Below are 19,134 nucleotides of genomic sequence, written 5' to 3'. Positions count from 1 at the left end.
ACTTTTCAGACAAAAAAAACAACAACGAAACAAAACATAATGAAGACTACTGGGTTTTGCTGCAAAATTAAGAAGCAAGTGCGACAGTCAAAGTCTCCTGAAGAACCGTGGCTGGTTCTGCAAAATGCTCAACAAAACTTACAGCTCATTTCCTTATAAAACTACAGAATTAATAGTACCTGGACTACATGTTTTTTTAAGCAAAGGGTCATCATACCAAATATTGACTTAGTTTCATTTATTACTGTTTATTGCTCATTATAGTATTTTTTTTAAAATATAGAAACATTTCATTTCATTATTTTTGAAGGCATCTTTGCCCTACAGCATTTCTTTGTATGTGCCTAAGACTCTTGCACAGTACTGTATGTCTGAAACAGAGAGAAATTAATCACAGCTGTCAAGTCACCAGACATTATCTGTTTTTAGGAGTGGGATTAAAAGATTTGAAAAAGATGGGTCACAAAAGATGTGTCCAGTCAGCTCAATAAAGCTCAAAGCATCACTGAGAAAAGACTATAAACTGTTTCTATGAGCAAAGTGCAATGCACAGATTGACTGACAGCCCATAGTAACAGTATCAATGGTTCAATGTAAAGAAATATTACTAGACTTAAAATTTTATGTAGCAAACACAGACAAGCAGTGAAATGTAGTGCTGGTATACTAAATACCAGCACCCTTGGAACACTGCTTGTCCAGTCAAATCAATTGACTGTAACTAACTGTTCTATAATGTGTCATAGGTTGGATGTTTCTACTTTAATTTGCTTAATGAAATTTCTGTGTACCCTACGTTGGAATACTAATATAAATTCTATAGAATAAGTTCTGTAGCATATATGCACATATTTACAAAATTTCTATGTATATACAGTGCATCCGGAAAGTATTCACAGCGTTTCACTTTTTCCACATTTTGTTATGTTACAGCCTTATTCCAAAATGGATTAAATTTATTATTTTCCTCAAAATTCTACAAACAATACCCCATAATGACAACATGAAAGAAGTTTGTTTGAAATCTTTGCAAATTTATTACAAATAAAAAACCAAAAAAGCACATGTACATAAGTATTCACAGCCGTTGCTCAATACTTTGTTGAAGCACCTTTGGCACCAATTACAGCCTCAAGTCTTTTTGAGTATGATGCTACAAGCTTGGCACACCTATTTTTGGGCAGTTTCTCCCATTCATACAGTTTTTTTCTGTAGACTGAAGACATTTGGGTTTGAGATCAAAACACAGATATGATACAAAAGTTTAGGATTTCCTGCTATTTCCTGCCTTTTATTTCCTGCTATTTGCATATAGATATGTTAATTAACATACAACATAGAATCTTTTGTATCAGACCACCCAATTTTTAGGCAAGCAAAAATATTGGAACATGACTGACAGGTGTTACTTTGTTACCCAGGTGTGTCCTGTTAGATTGATTGTTTAAACAATAAATGGCTCTGAACATCTACTCTTAGTTTTAGCCTTCAGTTTCACTTGTGAAGACTGCATTTGTTTTTAAAAATATAAGCCACCCTGAATATCAGATATATAGTACAAACAAATGAATTGGCCGTGCTGTTCCAATACTTTCAGAGGGGACTGTACGTATACGGTGTATGGCAACTCCAGAATTACTATCACCTGTGAAAATACTGTATAAATTAAATATATAATAATAATTTGAAAAAATCAGAAACAGTTTGAGCCACTTTTGCAGAACACTCTGCGGATTAAATCAGGCTTCTCACTCATCCTATTAAAAGCCTGTGGTGTGAATTGAAGAGGGCAGTCTAAATATGCAAACCAAAGGACATAAGTGTTGTACATGGAAAAGTTTCGAAGGTCCCTCTAGAAGTGTCATTCAATTTTCGACAATACAGTCCGGTGATGCTATTTGCTGCAGGGGAGGCTTCACCAAATAGTAATACTGAGGAGTGCCGATAATTGTTAGAAAAAGAAAAAAAAAATTAGCTTACGAAATGATATATGAAAAGGGAAAAAAATAAACATCATCATCCATGTGCTCATAATATCACTCATTACATGATTTTTGTGTTATATAGGCATTTATGAACATTTTAATGAAGGGTGCCAAGAATTTTGGAGTCGCCTGTATATCAGGTGTAGAAACAAATGAGAAGGCTTAGCAAAGGTAAATTAGCACCAATGGTGCAATGGCTTATTCCTCTGGGGGCATGAACAGCATTACGCACGTCTCACACACCTATACACACCTGCCACCTACACACACACACACACACGCACACACACACACACACACAGAGAAAGCAACACTAAAGCACTTGGGGTTTACATGTGTAGCACTTCAGTGATTTTCAATAAACAAGTTAAAAGTCTGATTTCTAGCACAGCAGTATTGATTGTTCCTTCCTGTCTTGATATATATAAAAAGTAAGCAAGTAAGAAAATGTTCCGATCTGATTCACAGAATGAATAATGAAGGGGTACAAATGTTAAAAGAAGCTTCCCATACTGTTGTTTTTACAGCTTGCATCATCCATAGTGCATCAGTTCTCATAAGGCCCTGAGGTTGTCTGGTACCCTTTGTTACAGAAGCCATTATCATGACCATATCTACCCTCAGCTTACAGTGGAAAAATACTGATTATCTCTGTATTTTGACAAGGCTGTTGTGTTAACTAGTCACTTTAAGTAAAACATGAAGTGATTATTAAAGCAAAGCTGCTAAATGACAACCAAGTAAGGAATTAAACATTATGGGACATGCTGTTATAGGAAAATAATCCACAACACGGTGGAAATTTGTCATGTTGTCAAGTGGCGGGTGTCATGTAAAGACCAGAAAAAGACTAGAGATTACATTTCCCATCAGCCACTGCACCTCACCTGATCACGTCACATGACTCATTTTGCCATTGTTGTCTGTTGCTGCGTTATGTTCATAGTTTTGTGTTTGTTTCCGAGTTGTTGTGTTTTTGCTATGAGTTCCATAGATACTGTTCTGCGTTTTGTTTGGATTTGCATTAAACCTTATATGCACTTACATCCACCTTCGCCTCCTGATGTGACAGCAGGAAATGACTGACTGTTACAAAGTGCTGACACCAGAGACTCCTTCCATACATTTTAAACAAATATCTCCTCATATGTTAATGCTTTTAATATTTTTTATTATTAGTCATACTGTAGCTGAGCTGTTACTGTAGAAAAGAAAATGTATTAGAACAAACACAATAATATAAACACGTGATTTGCCGTGCAACTGCAGTTACTACTGTAAGAGCTGCTGTTATAGAAAATTATACAACAGGTAGCTCCAGTCCACTAATATGATTGGACAAACACTATTGGAAATCACTCACTATTGTTGATGATGGCGCCACATGGACAGCCTAGTAATACAGTACATCCGATTACTGTAGATGGTACCACTTAAAAACCCTGAAGATGGCTTTGGACTGCAATTGATATGAACAGTTTTGCTCTGTCAATGAACAGTTGATTTCAACAACCAGTACTACACTTACTTTGTCAGTCAGCAACGCTGTGTCCAGCTGTGACTCCTTCAGGAATTATATTTCACTGACAGAGCAAAAATAAACAAAATATTTGTCCATATTGTGTCAGAAATGTCAGCTGTGCAATATTAATTTCTTGTGTAAAAGTAATATCATGGCCATAATCGTGCTGTTGTACTGAATATCAGCAGGGCTGAGATGACCTGCAGCCTTGTGCCTACTGATGCGCACGTGATATTGTTTAATGAATCAGAAAATTCTGACCAGATCAGATTTGAGAATTCAGCAGCACTATGGTAATGACTAATACTTCAAAGAGCAGGCTTTTATGCTTGTTTCGACTATGTAACCTTTTGCTTTCTTGGACATGAAACAGGGCATAAACATTATATCTCTTTGGCAGGTCATCCCACACCAGCAAAACTGCTAACACGCAAGATGATCAAAGAATGCAGAAAAATGTGTGATAAAGAAAGGCGTGATTCATTAGCGCTAGAGCAAACAAAACCAACCAGTATAATCCAGCACACTCTAGACAGTTCAGCCCTGTCTGGTCTGGGTGGCTAAACATGACAGCTCTTTCAAAGATTATAGGCATGTTGTTATCCATAATCGTGTTTGTTTAAAAAAATATATATACATCTATATATTAACAAAGTGACATCAACTTTTCAGAAATCCGGTAAGAGAAGGAAAAACTGTGCAATACCAGGACCAGGATTGAGTGATATGAAAGCATGCTCAAAAAGACCTGTGTGGTTTCTTTGCATTGCTCATAGACAATTTGAGTCACACACAAAACAGTACTTAGAAAAAAATGGCTGAAAATCACCAGAACGTCCTGAAATTTGTGTTCTAAAATCAGATTTAAATCATTTTTAAGTGATTTAAATCCCTCATTCTGGCTACAATCCATACATTATACATTTAATTAATCTGTTTTTTTTAAAATCCCTGCACATGTTTCTAATAACTTACCACCCCTTACCAGTGTCTTAAAAATGATTAACCATACTCTTTAACATTTAACATTTAACATTTAACACACCTCAGGGCTCTGTCAGAAAGCATGTTGTCCTTGCTGTCCTCTGAATGCTGTCGCTTCCACTTGCTACGCTTCTTTTCCATCTCAGTGACCTCTAATGCAACGGCTGAAAGATTCAGACACACAATGTTCTCGGCACACAATACAATAATAAAAAAAAACCACAGGTATTCTCTGTAAACCACTGAATTTCTTTAACAAAAAAGATATATGTATATGATAAGAGAATTTACCTATGACTAAGGGTGTGAGTAGGATAACCTAGCCCTTCTTTGGACATAGGAAGGATTAGATTACCTCCGGTTTCCTGGACACAGGCCCTGTAGACAGTAATGAGATACAGTACAAGCAGAATGAGACCTTTCAACAAAAGAAAAAAGAAATACACAAAGCCCCCGAGGTTAAACATGTGGGATATTTGTGAATAGGGAAAATAGGGACTTTGTTTTCAATTTTGTTTAGCAAAAAAATAAAATAAAAGCATGAACAGCATCCAGGTGGTTAGTGTAGGGAGAGCATTAGTTAATTTTTATTAATAGTTATTAACAGCTGAAATGTTGAGCAGCAGGAATTTTGTGTTTAACAAACAAGTAAATCATTCTCATTCTTAGTTTCTGCCAGTGGATCCAACACTGTTTTGTGATTTACCTGCAGTGACCATGAGTTCAATCAGGCCTGTTAAGAAATAAAGGTTGAGCACCACTGCTGGATTACTGTATCAAAAAAAAAAAAAAAAAAATGCTGTCTGAGTTGTATCGCCATCTACTGGAGACTTCAGTAACACTATATAAAGACTTTCCATTATGGGTGTAGGAATGCCACTATCTGTATCTGTTTAATGTGCCAAATATCTGTCCTTTTGTCAGATCTATCTATCTATCTATCTATCTATTTTGGGTCATGCAACATGACACTGATCCCAAGCACAACATCAAATTGACATCTGAATGGCTAAAGAAGAATGAAGGTGTTGGAATCGCCAAGTCAAAGTCCAGACATCAACCACATTAAGATGCTGTGATGGGATCTTAAGAGAGCAGTACATAAACAAATGCCTTCAAACATCAATGACCTGCAGCAATGTTGTAAGGAAGAGTGGGCCAAAATTTCTCCAAAACAATTTGAGAGACTGATAAACTCCTACAGAAATTTTTTACTTTTTTTTTTTTTTAACTTATTGTTGCAAAAGGTGGTTCTACATGTTTACTGAATTAGAGGGTGTACTTATTTTTTCCCCACCTGGTTTCTGAATGTTGGTTTGGGGAAAACCAAAATGACTACATATTGAAATCTGTTGTGTGTTACTTTAGTTGTTGTTGTTGTTGCCTGAGGTTATTTTGTTTATAGCTTGTTTATGGACGTTGGTGAGGACCACACAATTGTTAATTGATAAATAAAAAATATAGAATTGAAGTAGGGTGTACATTCTTTTCCCCATAACTTTATAGCCTTAACCACTGACCCACCACAACCAGTGCAACTAACTTAAATTAGATGTGGTTTGGCCACCCAAGGTTCATGAATGCACAGGGGCATCAAAGGTTATCCTGTCTGGTCCGAACCAACAGAAGAGCTAACCATGGGGCACAATTTTAAAGATGCTTACGTGAGGAATGTGTCACAACACACTCTGCATCATAGCCTGCTGCATATGGGGCTGCGTAGCCACAGACTGGTCAGAGTACCCATGATGACCCCTGTCCACTGACTGAAGTGGCTACAATGGGCACGCAAGCATGAGACCTCCAAATTCCCCAGATCTCATCACATCTCTGGGATGTGTTGGAACATGAAGTCTGATCTAAGTCTGATCTGTGGTGGCTCCACCTTATAGCTTACAGGATCTGCTGCTAAAGTCTTGGTGCCTAATACATCAGGGTACTTTGAGAGGTCTAGTAGAGTCCATGCTTTGGGGGTTATAGCTGTTCTGGTGTTATGTGGAGGACCAACAACATATTAGGCAGGTGGTCATAATTGTTTTGGCACCTATGTGTACAGTGTATCAGTGCTATTCCTTTCATTTGAAAACTCGGATAGAACTGAACAAGATGAGAAAAAAACACAAAGATGAAGAAATATATGCACATTGACCCTTCTTTCCTTGCTCACACCAGCTGCTACTTACACTAAAAGGGTCTACAGCCCAAATTTGTTTTATTAGTTATGTTCAGTAGCTAGCTTTATTGCTGCTGTTACTAACCAATTTCCTTAGCTTCCCCCCCCCCCAACATCCAACCTTCATTTTACACACAGAGGGACAGCAAGATGAAAGTGAAGAAAGAGGGCAGATGGGTAGGACTGCATCTCTGTCTACCTGGATTTGAAAATCAAGAGGTGTAAAGATGATGCTGTGAACAGCTTGCACTGAAGGCGAGAAGGGAGAAAGAACAGAACGGTGATATAGTAAAGAATTGTAGCACAGGGAGAGAAGTGAGAAAGAAATCAGATGGGAAAAATAGAGAACGAAAGAAAAGCAAACAGAATTTGACAAGTTATTGTGAGTTATAGCTTTGGGCAGAAATATAGTATTAAATGTGATGCGCAAAAATGTTGAGATATTGACTGACTCATTGCTTTTAAGCTGTTGGCTACGTGCTTGAAATTGTGAACAGAAATTATACATGGTACTGAGGTGTGAGCTGATCACATGCCTCTGAGAAAAGCTCCATGTGTCCCTGGAAAAGAAAGCAGACTCCTTGTAGATAAGTGTGTATCCAGTCTTTCTGTTTTTATTACAAAGTCAACATATCTACATATATGATTTCAAATAAATCAGCAGAGAGAAGTAAGAGGTTGAAAGTGTGAACACTTGTTAGCACTTGGCCTGAATATCTTGCAATGTATTAAAATCTTGGGGTACATTTTTGCCTACATTCTGTAGTTATCCTGCTTTATTTTCCCTCTTTCACAGTGCCTTCAGTAAGTACTCACCCCTAGTGATTAGTTCTCTTTTTGCTGTATTGCAACAGGAAATGTAAGTATTTCAGAATGCGATTTATTTTCTGCTTCTTTTGAAGTGACTCTCTACAGAAATAAAATGAAATACATTATTTTGATGGTCTCAGAATTACTGCTTAATTGATGAGTATTCACCCCTATTTCCTTTAACAGTCTAGACTAGAACTAGTATTTAAATTTTGTGAGCCCTCACACTAAATATGCTAAATAACGTACACCTGCATTCTTTTCAAATCCACCTGTGTCCAATTGTATGCTTGCACAATAAATACCACTGACTTTGGGAGGTCTCAGGGATAGAATGTCAGATCCGATCAGATCAGTCCTGCTGTCATGAGGACCAAAGAACTGCCCATAAAACTTCAAGATGTAGTTGTTAGCAGGAAAAAAAGATGGAGAAGGATAGCGCTTTAAAACTTCCTATGAGAACTGTGTAATCCATTATAACAAAGTGGGAAAAATATGGCACAGCCCAAACACTACCAAGACCAGGACATTCTTCCAAATTGAGCACACAGGCACAAAAAGGGCAGTTGTCAGAGTCCAAGAGGCCAGCTACAACACTGAAAGTGTTACACAGCTCACTAGCTTAAATAGGAGAACCTGTAGGACAGTGGCCAGAAGGAACCACTTCTGAGAGAGGCTAACATAAAATAAAATGCCTGGAGTTTGCTTGAAGGCATGGGACACAATCTGAAAGCTTTCCAAAAACGATTTTGAAGCATTTGTTCTAAAAGCAAAGCATTATGTTATCACAGACCAAATACAGACCAATACCCATGTAACACCATTCCTATCATCAAGGCCCGTGGTGGTTGCATCATGCTCTGGGGTTGCTTTTCAGAATCAGGACGTGGAAATCTTGTTGCCACCAAGGGCGACATAGACAGAGCTAAATATATGCAGATTCTTGAGGAGAACCTGTTCTAGTCAGCCAGAGAGCTGTCTCTAAGGGAAAAAACTACAAAAGAATGGCTTGAAAACAGAAGGATTGTGTTTTAGACTGACCGAGTCAAAGACTATATTTAAATCCCAATTGAAAATCTGTGCCATGACCTGAAAATTGCTGTCAGCCAACGTTCTCCGTTTAATTTGGGAGAGTCTGAGAAAATTTGTATTGAGGAATGCCAATATCAAAATGCCAAAATCAAAATGTGCAAAGCTCATAGAGACATACTTAAATTTGATGTTGGCACACAGCAAAAAGAGAACGAATCACTAGGAGGTGAATACTTTCTAGGGGCACTGTGTGTGCTGTAACATTTGTAAGATATGTCAAAGCTGGCTATATATATATATATATATATATATATTTGTGTGTGTACTTTTAAGGTTGTTACATAATCAGTTGTAAGTCTTTCAGATGTGCTTTACCTTGAGGGATGAAAAGAAAAGTTTCTCTCCTTTACCACTTCAGCCCATTTTATACTGCAAAGTGCATTTGAACATATGCTCCATTGATACAGAGCTATTTTGATCATATTGTTGTCTATTGTGCAATTTCACCATAACCATTTCCATATATATCAACAAACATCAGCCGTAATCTAATATAAATAAGTAGATTGGATAATAAAGGGTAATAAATATAAGTTAAAATAACATCAGTACTCCATCAGTATGTGCTTTAAAGAATAGGTTCTAATAGTCGTTGTGGTCATTTTAACGTCCCTTAATCTCTCTCCAATACTTGTAAGTGGTCGTCATTTGTTTTGGAGTAATCATTATTATCAGCAGGAGAATTGTATTTATAGTATTGACTCTTTGGAGAGCTGATCTTTCTGACAAGAAACAGGGTACATGGTCATTTAATAAAATTAGGACGGATTGTTTGGCCCTTTTTGGGAGATTGTTCTGCTTTTCTTTTTTTTCTTCTAATTCTTTTTTTTTTTAGGAACAAGCTTGTTCCAGGCCTTGTGCTCTTCTGTTCCTACAGGATGCTCTAAGAGAGAATTGTACAGGAAATATCAAAAAAACGTACAGAGGGACCATGTCACGTTAGCTTGCCAACTACACAACATCTCGTCGATTATATTCCAGCAAGTACTCCAAAAAATGATATAAATATTATTAAAAATACAAGCATAATATCAGCAAAACCAAATAAAAAATCATGTTGGTTAAATATTTGACGACGACAATAAGGCTCACTTTTAGTCTCGGGACGAGAAGAGTATCAGACCTACGAAAACTGTCGTCCGTCTTCCTCCATTTCAGACGGCTTGTGCTAAATCCTCTGTAACTATTCCTATGAAACTCATTTGTGCTATGTCTACACACGACTCCTCCACTAAACAAGAACATAACAATTTATTCTAGCTCAGTTTAATTAAGCGAGAGAACAACTGGAATAATTGACTTGTACTGGCTTCTCCAGTCAGTCGTCGTTTTTGGCAAGGGTTTTTATTCAACTTTACGAAACTTTTTAGATTTTTAGTACAAACACTAGAATGCTATGAAATTTACTTGCGAGATGAATCTTCTTGAGACCTTTAGAGTTGGCAGGAGCGTTAGAATTAGAAATACTTCAGCTTTATATTTGCTGCCAAGGTATAAGTATATATGGTCATGTTATGATCATTACTGCCCCTAATGTTTACATTATGTCAGAACAGAATAAGGGCGTATTGTATGTATACAGTCTTTATCGGGCCCAAACAAACCAGCTCCTTGATCTCCAGTCTTGGATCTTGTAAACAAAAAAGCTCCACTTTTCGACATTTTCAGAAGATGACTAAATTTAAGCCGTTGCTAACTCATATTTTCTTCTCACACACAGGGTATATAAGCAGCATATTTGTGGAGAAAGAGACAGAGAGAAAGAGAAAGAAAGAGAAAGTGTGACACACATCAGAATAACAGTATTCACAGGCGCTCTGTCGAAAACCGACAAAATCTACAGACGTATCTGACAGCTCTTCAAAGGCAAGGTTCAATCACAATAGCGCTCCAACTGACCAGGAGTAAAAGAGACACTGAAGCTGATTATATCACATTACTAACATAGTGTAAGAAGAGTCAGTGATACAGCCGTTTGCCTCTGGAACCAAGAGCATCCATAACCTTTGACCCTCTGCTGTTGTTGCTCCGTTAGGCACAGAAGGTACGAGTTCTGCTTCCTCTACGGCACCGAAAACCTTCGTCATACAGGAGCTGACTGGAGTTCATCTCTGATCTTTTCATTGGCAAGTACAGTTCGGGTTAAACTCCCAGTGAAGAGTGCAGCAATTTTCCAGGCATTTGATTTCATTGTTTGTTTGTTTTTTTTTGTTTTTTTTACATATCGTATTTTTTTTTGTTTTGAAAGATTCATTTATTTATCCACGTTGTAATATTTCTAAAAAGGCGACCACAACATTAATATCAATAACTGAACACTGAGGTAATAAGCTTGCTGTGATACAGAACTTCCCTGGGAAGCTCTTGAGAGAAAACTTTTTTGTTTGTCATTTTGTTGTTGTTTTTTTTTCCTCCTCCAAAATAGTTTTCGGTGTCATCGTATTTCAAAACGTTCCCCTTCCCAATGGCATCATGGAACAAGAGAATTTCTGTAGCGTTGTAAAACATTTAGACAGGTGTTTGGTGAGATGAATGTGTTCTCCCTCCTTTTATGTTGCATAGTGATCGAAGCTTCCCAAGTACTCGAGGGCGGCCTGGTAACAGAACTGGTATTCATCCTGCAGAGACAAAGAGCAAGACACATAGGGATAAAATCAGCACTGGCAACATACCAGGGTTCTTTGAGTTGGAAACACTTACTATGCTCTATGTAGAATCTCACAACAGAGGGTTTCCCTTTGAGAAAAGATTCCAAATAGAACTCATTTAGAAAGCTGGAACCATTAAAGATCCAAAAAACCCTTGAGACACCTGTTTTGTTTTTGTTTTTTTGCCTTATTGTGACACACTTAATCCAAATGAACAGCTAATCATTGAGCCATTAACGAGCTGGGTTAGGTGTGTTGAAGAAAGCATTGCAGTTAACATTGCTATGAAATGATAAGAAAGTCCCTGAGGACTGTATTCAGAATTGAGTTAAGTGTGCGTAGTGAAGATTTAATACAGAAATTGTGCACACAGGTATATACACAGGTGTAGTAAGGGCTGCCACTGTCAAGTCCAAGAACAGGGCTAGTCTGAGTCAAGCCTCTCTCTAAAGAGGGGTCAACAGCTAATCAATTTCGAGTCAAACTGGTACCGAGACAGATGAGGATGGGTACCGCTCAAGGTTTCTTCCTCATATTGTCTCAGGGAGTTTTTCTTTGCGACCATCACCTTGGTGATGTCGCAAAAAAAAGAAAAAACTGTATTTTTACTTTCACCATATATAGCGAGATCAATACCCAAGACCAAGACAAATCTAAGTCAATACAGAAAACGTCTAGAGACAGGACTCAAATCCTACAGCCCTAGGTATATAGACTTAAGTGCTATTCAGAAGTTATGTGAGAATTGCGCACACAGGATAGAGTTTGCCTAAAATTAACTGAAAGTCCAGATGAAGTAAAAATCGAAGTTTTGTGGCTTTTAGTATGAATGTTAGTCTTAAAGTTATCTATAAGCTAATGTGCTCCAAAACAATGTCAAAATTCACATTTAGAATATATATATATATATATATATATATATATATATATATATATATATATATATATATATATATGCATTCAAAATTTACAATCTCTCTCTATAACCAATGTGGATCAACAATTGTTATGACATCATTCTGCACTTCAGTGTTTTATCAGATTTTCTGTCCAATCAAATGCACTCTAGGATCTGAAGTGTCCCGCCCAAACATTATAAAAATCACCTTGCTGAAGTTGCCGTTGTTGAGCGAGACAAATCGTATAAGGAAGCACGGGTTTGTGACAGGCTTTTTACCATGGTGCTAACCGTAAAGTATGGCTTTACGGTAGGGCTGTGAGGTTTATTGGTTATTTAAAAATGGGGAGGATCCACTCTGTGTCCCGCCCTGACTTCCTGTTTCAATGGAAATTACGTCAACACGTCGAATAACGCTAGACGTTTCAAGGCACTCGACAGGGATTTTAAGCACGTGTATAACCCAACTCTGAATACGAGTAAGTTTACTCATGTAAATATGAACATAACTTTTTTTGCCATCTCTGAATACGGCCTTGAGTTAATAGTTATGAATATAAGTAGGCTACGCGTTAGAGCACTATATATAGTTGTTTATAATTAGGATTTGAAAGCGGCCGTGTTTTACCTCCGTCTGCACCATGGCTGGTCGTTGTGTGCGCAGCATTTTGACAGTTTGGAAGATGTCCACAGCTCCTTCATAACGCATCCTCTCCAGCACAATACTGAGAGTGATGAACACACCTGTCCTACCCACGCCCGCACTGAGAGAGAGAGAGAGAGAGAGAGAGAGAGAGAGAATCAACAGTGAAAAACAGTGTGTGTAATATAAGTCAGTAAGCAAATGAGACAGATGAGGTGTGAGGAAAAAAGGAAGAGAAGGTTGACTGCTGCTTAACGAATCACTCTTGTTTGATTAATTATTCAGTCTAATGTGAGGCAGCGGCTCATGCGCGTGTTATCCTGACCCTTCTTCTGCCCTTTACAGCCTCTGTCATTTTTCTTCAGGATGTTAAACTGCTCTGTATTAAACCATCACAGTAAAACTCTGGAGTAAATATAATTACCACCAAGGTCAGACATGTCAAACTGAATTTTGTTCAGACCACAGTGGCATTTTTGTGTGCAGTGGAATGTGAGGCTAATTCAGTTTCTTATGGTCATAAATGCATCTATTCTACAGACTAACATAGGCTACATCAATAATGTAGACAATAATATAGAATAATATAAAGCGGATTATGGTGCATTTCTAGGAAAAAAAAGAGGAGTTAATCAACAGACTATTAAGATGTACACACTAATAGGCGATAAAATGTGTTATACTAATACATCTAATATATCTATTGTCAGTTGTGGTATTAGCGGAATAAAACTGGCTCACTCTGCATCATTTCTATGCGGTAGCTGCTGTAAACACACCGTGCTGTGTGTGAGGCTCAGTTTGAATTCCAGCTTTAGGCTGTTTCTGATCATTCGTCAGGTGACCACATTTGCTTTTGTATCATGATGCTAACCGTCACGTTATTTTTTTTTGCAAACAAATCACAACATTTTGGACAACGTTCTCAGTCTCCCAGATTTCCAAACCGTTCTTTGCTAACCCATTTTTGACTGGTGATTTTGGAAAAAAAGAAAAGCTAGCTGTCTGGTGATGCATTTTGGGGATTTCATTGCCGCTTTAAAGTGAATATGCTGGGTAGGCGTGTATTCCCAGCTATTTTAATATTATATTTTATTTGTCCTTGATCGTTGGTAACTCCTGAACCATTGACAATACAACAGTGCGGTTTGCAGAGGACAACTGAATTCCCCTGTGTCCTTAGAATAAGCACTGATAAGCAATATAGAGTTGTGCACTACAGCTAGAATCCAGGTTTAAGTTTCAGCTGTGCCACGTGACTATTGTGGTCTCCGAGGACATTTATATTTAACCAGCTGCATGTGCTGCTGCCCTGTATTCACAAGAGGTCAAGTGCTTTTTTTTCAAGGGCACAGCAGCAGTAACCGTCAGCGGAGCTTGCACCCGTGACCCCTTGAGTAAGAGCCAAGTTATCTCCGATAGGTAGAACAGTTCTACATATCAGATCTCTAGAGTACTACAACAAACCTGCAGTGGACAGAGATTGGCCCGTCCTGCCCGAACTGCTCCTTGGTTTTGTGCACCTGCCCAATGAAATCGATGAAGCCCTCTCCTGATTTTGGCACTCCCTGTTCGGGCCAATCAGTGAACTGGAACTGCCTGACTGTTCGTGACTGTCCATCCTTCAGAGAGAAACACAGAGCAGAACATCCGCACGATGAGAAAACGATCAAACAATGGACGAAGAATGAACGTGTATCGTTCAAATACCTGACAAAGAGGATCTGTAATAGGCTTCACTTAGCATTAACATATAATGATATTTAAACCACAGCACTGTTGAATTCTCAAATCGAATTGGTTAAAAGGTGTTGATTCATTTTCTATAACAGCAGCTCTGAGGATTAGACTATAAAATCATTGATATGGTTTTTAAGTTTTCTGTAAAGACACGTTAAGTAAGTTTTCCATCATGGGAGAGCCTTAAGGATAGAGAACTGGTTTCTTGGTAACATGACAAGCTGCAGATTTCTTCTTACTAGAGAGTTAACAACAGAGAGTTAACTGTTTAATGACTGAAAGGGAGGGATTAAAACTGTGTAAGCCATTTCCTGCCAAAACAAATTAAAACCATAATTACATTGATGTTTCTCAGAATTATGTCTCAGTACTTCATGTTTCAGATGTCAAGTAAAAACATTTTTCAAATTTACAACTTAATATTATGCTGCATTTTCCTCTGTGAGAAGGTTTTCTTGACATGTGAACAGGGCACACACTCATGACAGCATGCCTATTTAGCTATCATATAATAATTTAGACAGTTTTTTTGATGGATCTCACCACCTTTAATCTGCCTTATAATTGACAAGCAATTAAGCACATATACGGCAAGTTTGGGTTTCAGTTTTACTTTTCCCAGAGCCTTTTTCCTCATCTGACCTTGCCACAGCTATCGAGACCAATTAAACACACTCAGTAATCCCATTTATGTTACATCTCATTACACGACACGCTTGCTAACTGCAATCTTTCACTTAATAGTTTCTGATGGGCAGTGTAGATAAAAATCATTATTCTGATTCAGTACTCACTCTTGCGTCTGTAACTTTGAATTCTCTCAGGATATACTGAGGCATGTTGTACTCAGCCATGGGGTCCACCACAAAGTACTGGTAGCGGGCGGAGCGTTCTGCAGGCCAGTACTGGTGGCATTTTTCCTATGTGTGCACACAGACATAAAGATGAAGAAACACAGTATTTTGAACACTTGAAGCCACAGATGCACTTAACGCTCATACACTGTGCTTTTAAAATTATGACTCAATATGGAAACTATTAAAATTACAGAATGATTCATTATGTGCTTGCCTTCATTTCTCTAATGTCAAAATATAATATAATATAATATAATATAATATAATATAATATAATAATTACACAGTGAATATGTTTCTCTGTATGACCCAAATGTAACAAGGTGGAATAACCTCCAATTCTCATGCTAGAATAAAAGAGATTGCTACGTAATGAACAGAATATGGGGTGCACTATTATATTGCCCTGTTTTATTCAAAACACAATTCAAAGTAAAAGCCTCAAAATAACATGGTTTAATCGTTTTAATAAAATTTTTATTTCAACACAATTAAGGCATCAAAGCATGGTAATGAGTTTTGCTTGCTTAATCTAAAGCAACATGTATCTCAGCTTCTAACGAAATTAAAACACTAAATTTAAGGCTAATTTATAAATTGTGTTATGTTGCAGTTCGTCACCCACCCTCCCTATTTCTCTCAGTTTGGTAAGCATGACCACAATGGTGGAGTTGTGCTCCCACAGCATCCTCCAGAAATCCTCTGTGGTCTCCGCTAAAGGACCTTGTGTGGCGATGTATGCCTTCTGCTGCCTAAAAGAGGAAAACATGGCCATACACACTCAGAATACATTAAACCCTGGGGTAAATGCCGACGTGTTCAGAACACAGCAGATGTGGAATAAAAAGAGAGGGTGTGACCTGGTATACTAATGAGCAAGCACAGTCTATACAATGTTATTTAACCTGTAATGCAGTTTATGATTAAGTTTGACATGTTCATAGCTCATTTCTTATTGTATTATTTGGCAGTAGATGAAATGACTATACATGAATTAAATATGTCATATCAGTACACGTACTAATTATGCCTCACCTTTTAACATAGCAATTTAACATTTTGGTAAAACAAGCATGTCAAGTACTTTATAATTAGACAATGGAAATAAACAATAATGTTGAACTGAGAAATGCATTAAAATAACTGTTTATGTTAATGGAAACAATGTAGTTCCATTTGAAAAAGTTTGAGATCTGTATTGCTCTAATTAGGCACTTGCAGCACAAGCCTATTTGTCTTTAAATTATTTTATCTGTTGAATTCAATGGTTAACCATCATACCTTTATTCAATAAAGCACACATTTACAGTCCAGTTATGATCTGTGAGTTGGCCAGTTCAAATTTAAATACAGTTTGAAATCTTTGGTTAAACACTAACTGAAAGGTTCCCAAACGTTTCGGAAAAACAGCCCCAAATGGACATTATGGATTTTCTGCGACCCCAAGCCTTGGTCTTTTGGTTTCCATCATGCATGTAAATGATTGATTTTATTTTATTTGATGTTTTCTTGACTTCTATTATGCCACTGAGTCAAAATCCCTCCATGTTGTCAAATAACTAGAGGAGATAGATGGACAGAGAAATTTGTCCATTTGTTATTGCTTAACTAATGCTAGTGCAGCGTGTCTAAAATAGATATTATAGCATGTACACTTGTCATTTCCATGTGGCTTCTTTTAATGCGATTCCCAGTAACATTTCAAAATGACTACACACAAAATCCAGCCTTATATTTAGAGCGATAATTGCAATATTCATTTGAAAAATAAATGACTAACAAAAAGTGAAGATTATGAGTTTCTCTCAAGTTATAAATCAAGCAATATCACCCCCAGTTTGAGAATCTTTGCTTTAATATTTCTCTTATTAAAATGCCATTTTGTATCATTTGACATTAATAATGATTAAAATAAAAAACTTTGGACTGGCAGTGTAGGATATTATGTATATCACACTTAAACTCTCAGATTTAGTTATTCATTTCAAAGCATTAAAATGAACTACTTCATTAACTACAGTGAAACTAATGCAGTACGTATTCAGTTTTAGGAGTGAGGAATGTAAGTCAGGACTTTCTAATGGTCCCTAAAATCCTACTCTTTTAATGTACACAGATTAAGCAGACACCATCACGTCACAAAAACAAGGCGATATAAAAAAAGTAAATTTAGTCTGAAACAGTGTTATGATCTACCTGTATCCATCAATAAAGCTGGCATTGATGTAGTCAGAGCCATCGAGGCCTCTGATTGGCTGCAGGCACACACGGGTGGTCTCATATGGCATGATGTTTACCAGCCTGTTCTTGAACTTGTTGCAGGGCAAGTTGGCTGTCACAAACCTGGAGGTGTGAGCTTTAGTGTTCGCCAGGCGCTGTGAAAAAGAAAGAAAACATATGTTTAGTGTTCAGGAAACACAATAAATTAGACAGATAAGTTATACAGAACAAATTCATAGATCAGACGAGAAAAATAAAGATTGTGAATAAAAGTGGCAAAATTATGAAAATAAAATGGTTAAACAAGTACCATCACTTTAGTATCAATTTAACTTAAAAGTCATGGTTAACCAATTTAAAGGGGCAGTTTGTAATTTTGCCTGAGGGGAGAATATTGAGGGACAACATTGTTTTCCATTGCGGAAAACATTGACAAGCTTCAGCAATCCCCCAAACCAACCCCACTCCCTCTGTTCAAACTATTTATGCCTAGTGAGTTGTCAGTTAATGCTGTGCAGCCATGTTAGTACTGGAGTCAGACCCAATTTCCGGGCCAGAAATGAACAAACTAATTAGATTTATTCATGCAGGATTGCAAATCACAGTTTTTAGATATCTTATGATTATGAGTATGATTATTACAGGTTTAGAAGCATGTTTAAACATTACAAATGCCACCTTTGCCAAATGCCAAAAAGTTTGACTGATAAAAGTTCAATATCTTATAAAAAAAAAACGCTTTACCTGAAACTCAAGGCACACAGTTATTGTTGAAGATGAAGATGTTCTTTGAGTAAAGTGGAGTTTTATAAGGCTCTGCCATTAACACCTCCTACCTCAAATGCAGCATCTATAAGGATTTTGAATGACCCCTCCCACCCTTCTCCGGGACTCCATCCGGCAGAAGGTTCCAGAGCATCCGTGCTACCACCACCAGACTTCAAAACTGCTTCTTCCCTGAGGTAGTCAGACTTCTCAACACACTGCTACCCCCAACACCCTCGTGGTCTAATCAAACCCTTCTTAACATCTAACCCAGGGGTATCCAATCTTATCCGGAAAGGGCCGGTGTGGGTGCAGGTTTTCATTCCAACCAAGCAGAAGCCACACCTGAGTCTATTGAAAGCAAAGATGAACTGATTAAACAGGTGGAATCAGGTGTGGCTCCTGATTGGTTGGAATGAAAACCTGCACCCACACCGGCCCTTTGTGGATAAGATTGGACACCCCTGATCTAACCTTTGTACGACCATCTTCGCACACGTGCACTTTAAAATGTTGCTATGAGACACTAATCTTCCTGATACAAGATACTCTTTCTCTAACTTATCCTTCATCCCAAATGCATGGTAGTGTAGAGCCTACTATTTACAGACAATAATGTGTCCTGGTTTTCTCCCATTCAATACTGTTCTGTTGTCCTGTCTAGTTAGTGTGCACTGTCCTGTGTATTTATTGTCCTGTGCATTTGTCATACATTTATTATTATTATTATTATTATTATTTATACCACATCTCATTGAATTGAATGCTCGAATCTGATTGGTCAGAAGATGTACCCT

General features: G+C 37.5%; 1 protein-coding gene across 1 annotated transcript in view; it reads right to left on the bottom strand.

Annotated features, from left to right (window-relative positions):
• Positions 1-11,094: 11,094 nt before the first annotated feature.
• The window catches only part of LOC128624378 (receptor-type tyrosine-protein phosphatase S-like), a 151,546-nt gene continuing 143,506 nt past the window's right edge, over positions 11,095-19,134 (bottom strand). The window contains exons 25-30 of the mRNA XM_053651992.1: positions 17,549-17,727; positions 15,978-16,104; positions 15,290-15,415; positions 14,223-14,377; positions 12,741-12,876; positions 11,095-11,184 (exon numbers count right to left, since the gene is read on the bottom strand). Of these exons, the coding sequence (XP_053507967.1) occupies positions 11,116-11,184; positions 12,741-12,876; positions 14,223-14,377; positions 15,290-15,415; positions 15,978-16,104; positions 17,549-17,727 (792 nt within the window). The 3' untranslated portion in view covers positions 11,095-11,115. The remainder of the gene's footprint in view (positions 11,185-12,740; positions 12,877-14,222; positions 14,378-15,289; positions 15,416-15,977; positions 16,105-17,548; positions 17,728-19,134) is intronic.

This window comes from Ictalurus furcatus, chromosome 20 (assembly GCF_023375685.1).
Source record: "Ictalurus furcatus strain D&B chromosome 20, Billie_1.0, whole genome shotgun sequence".
In the NCBI taxonomy this organism is placed as follows: domain Eukaryota; kingdom Metazoa; phylum Chordata; class Actinopteri; order Siluriformes; family Ictaluridae; genus Ictalurus; species Ictalurus furcatus.
Note: the sequence above shows the minus strand (reverse complement) of the source record. Positions and strands in the feature narration are given on the sequence as shown.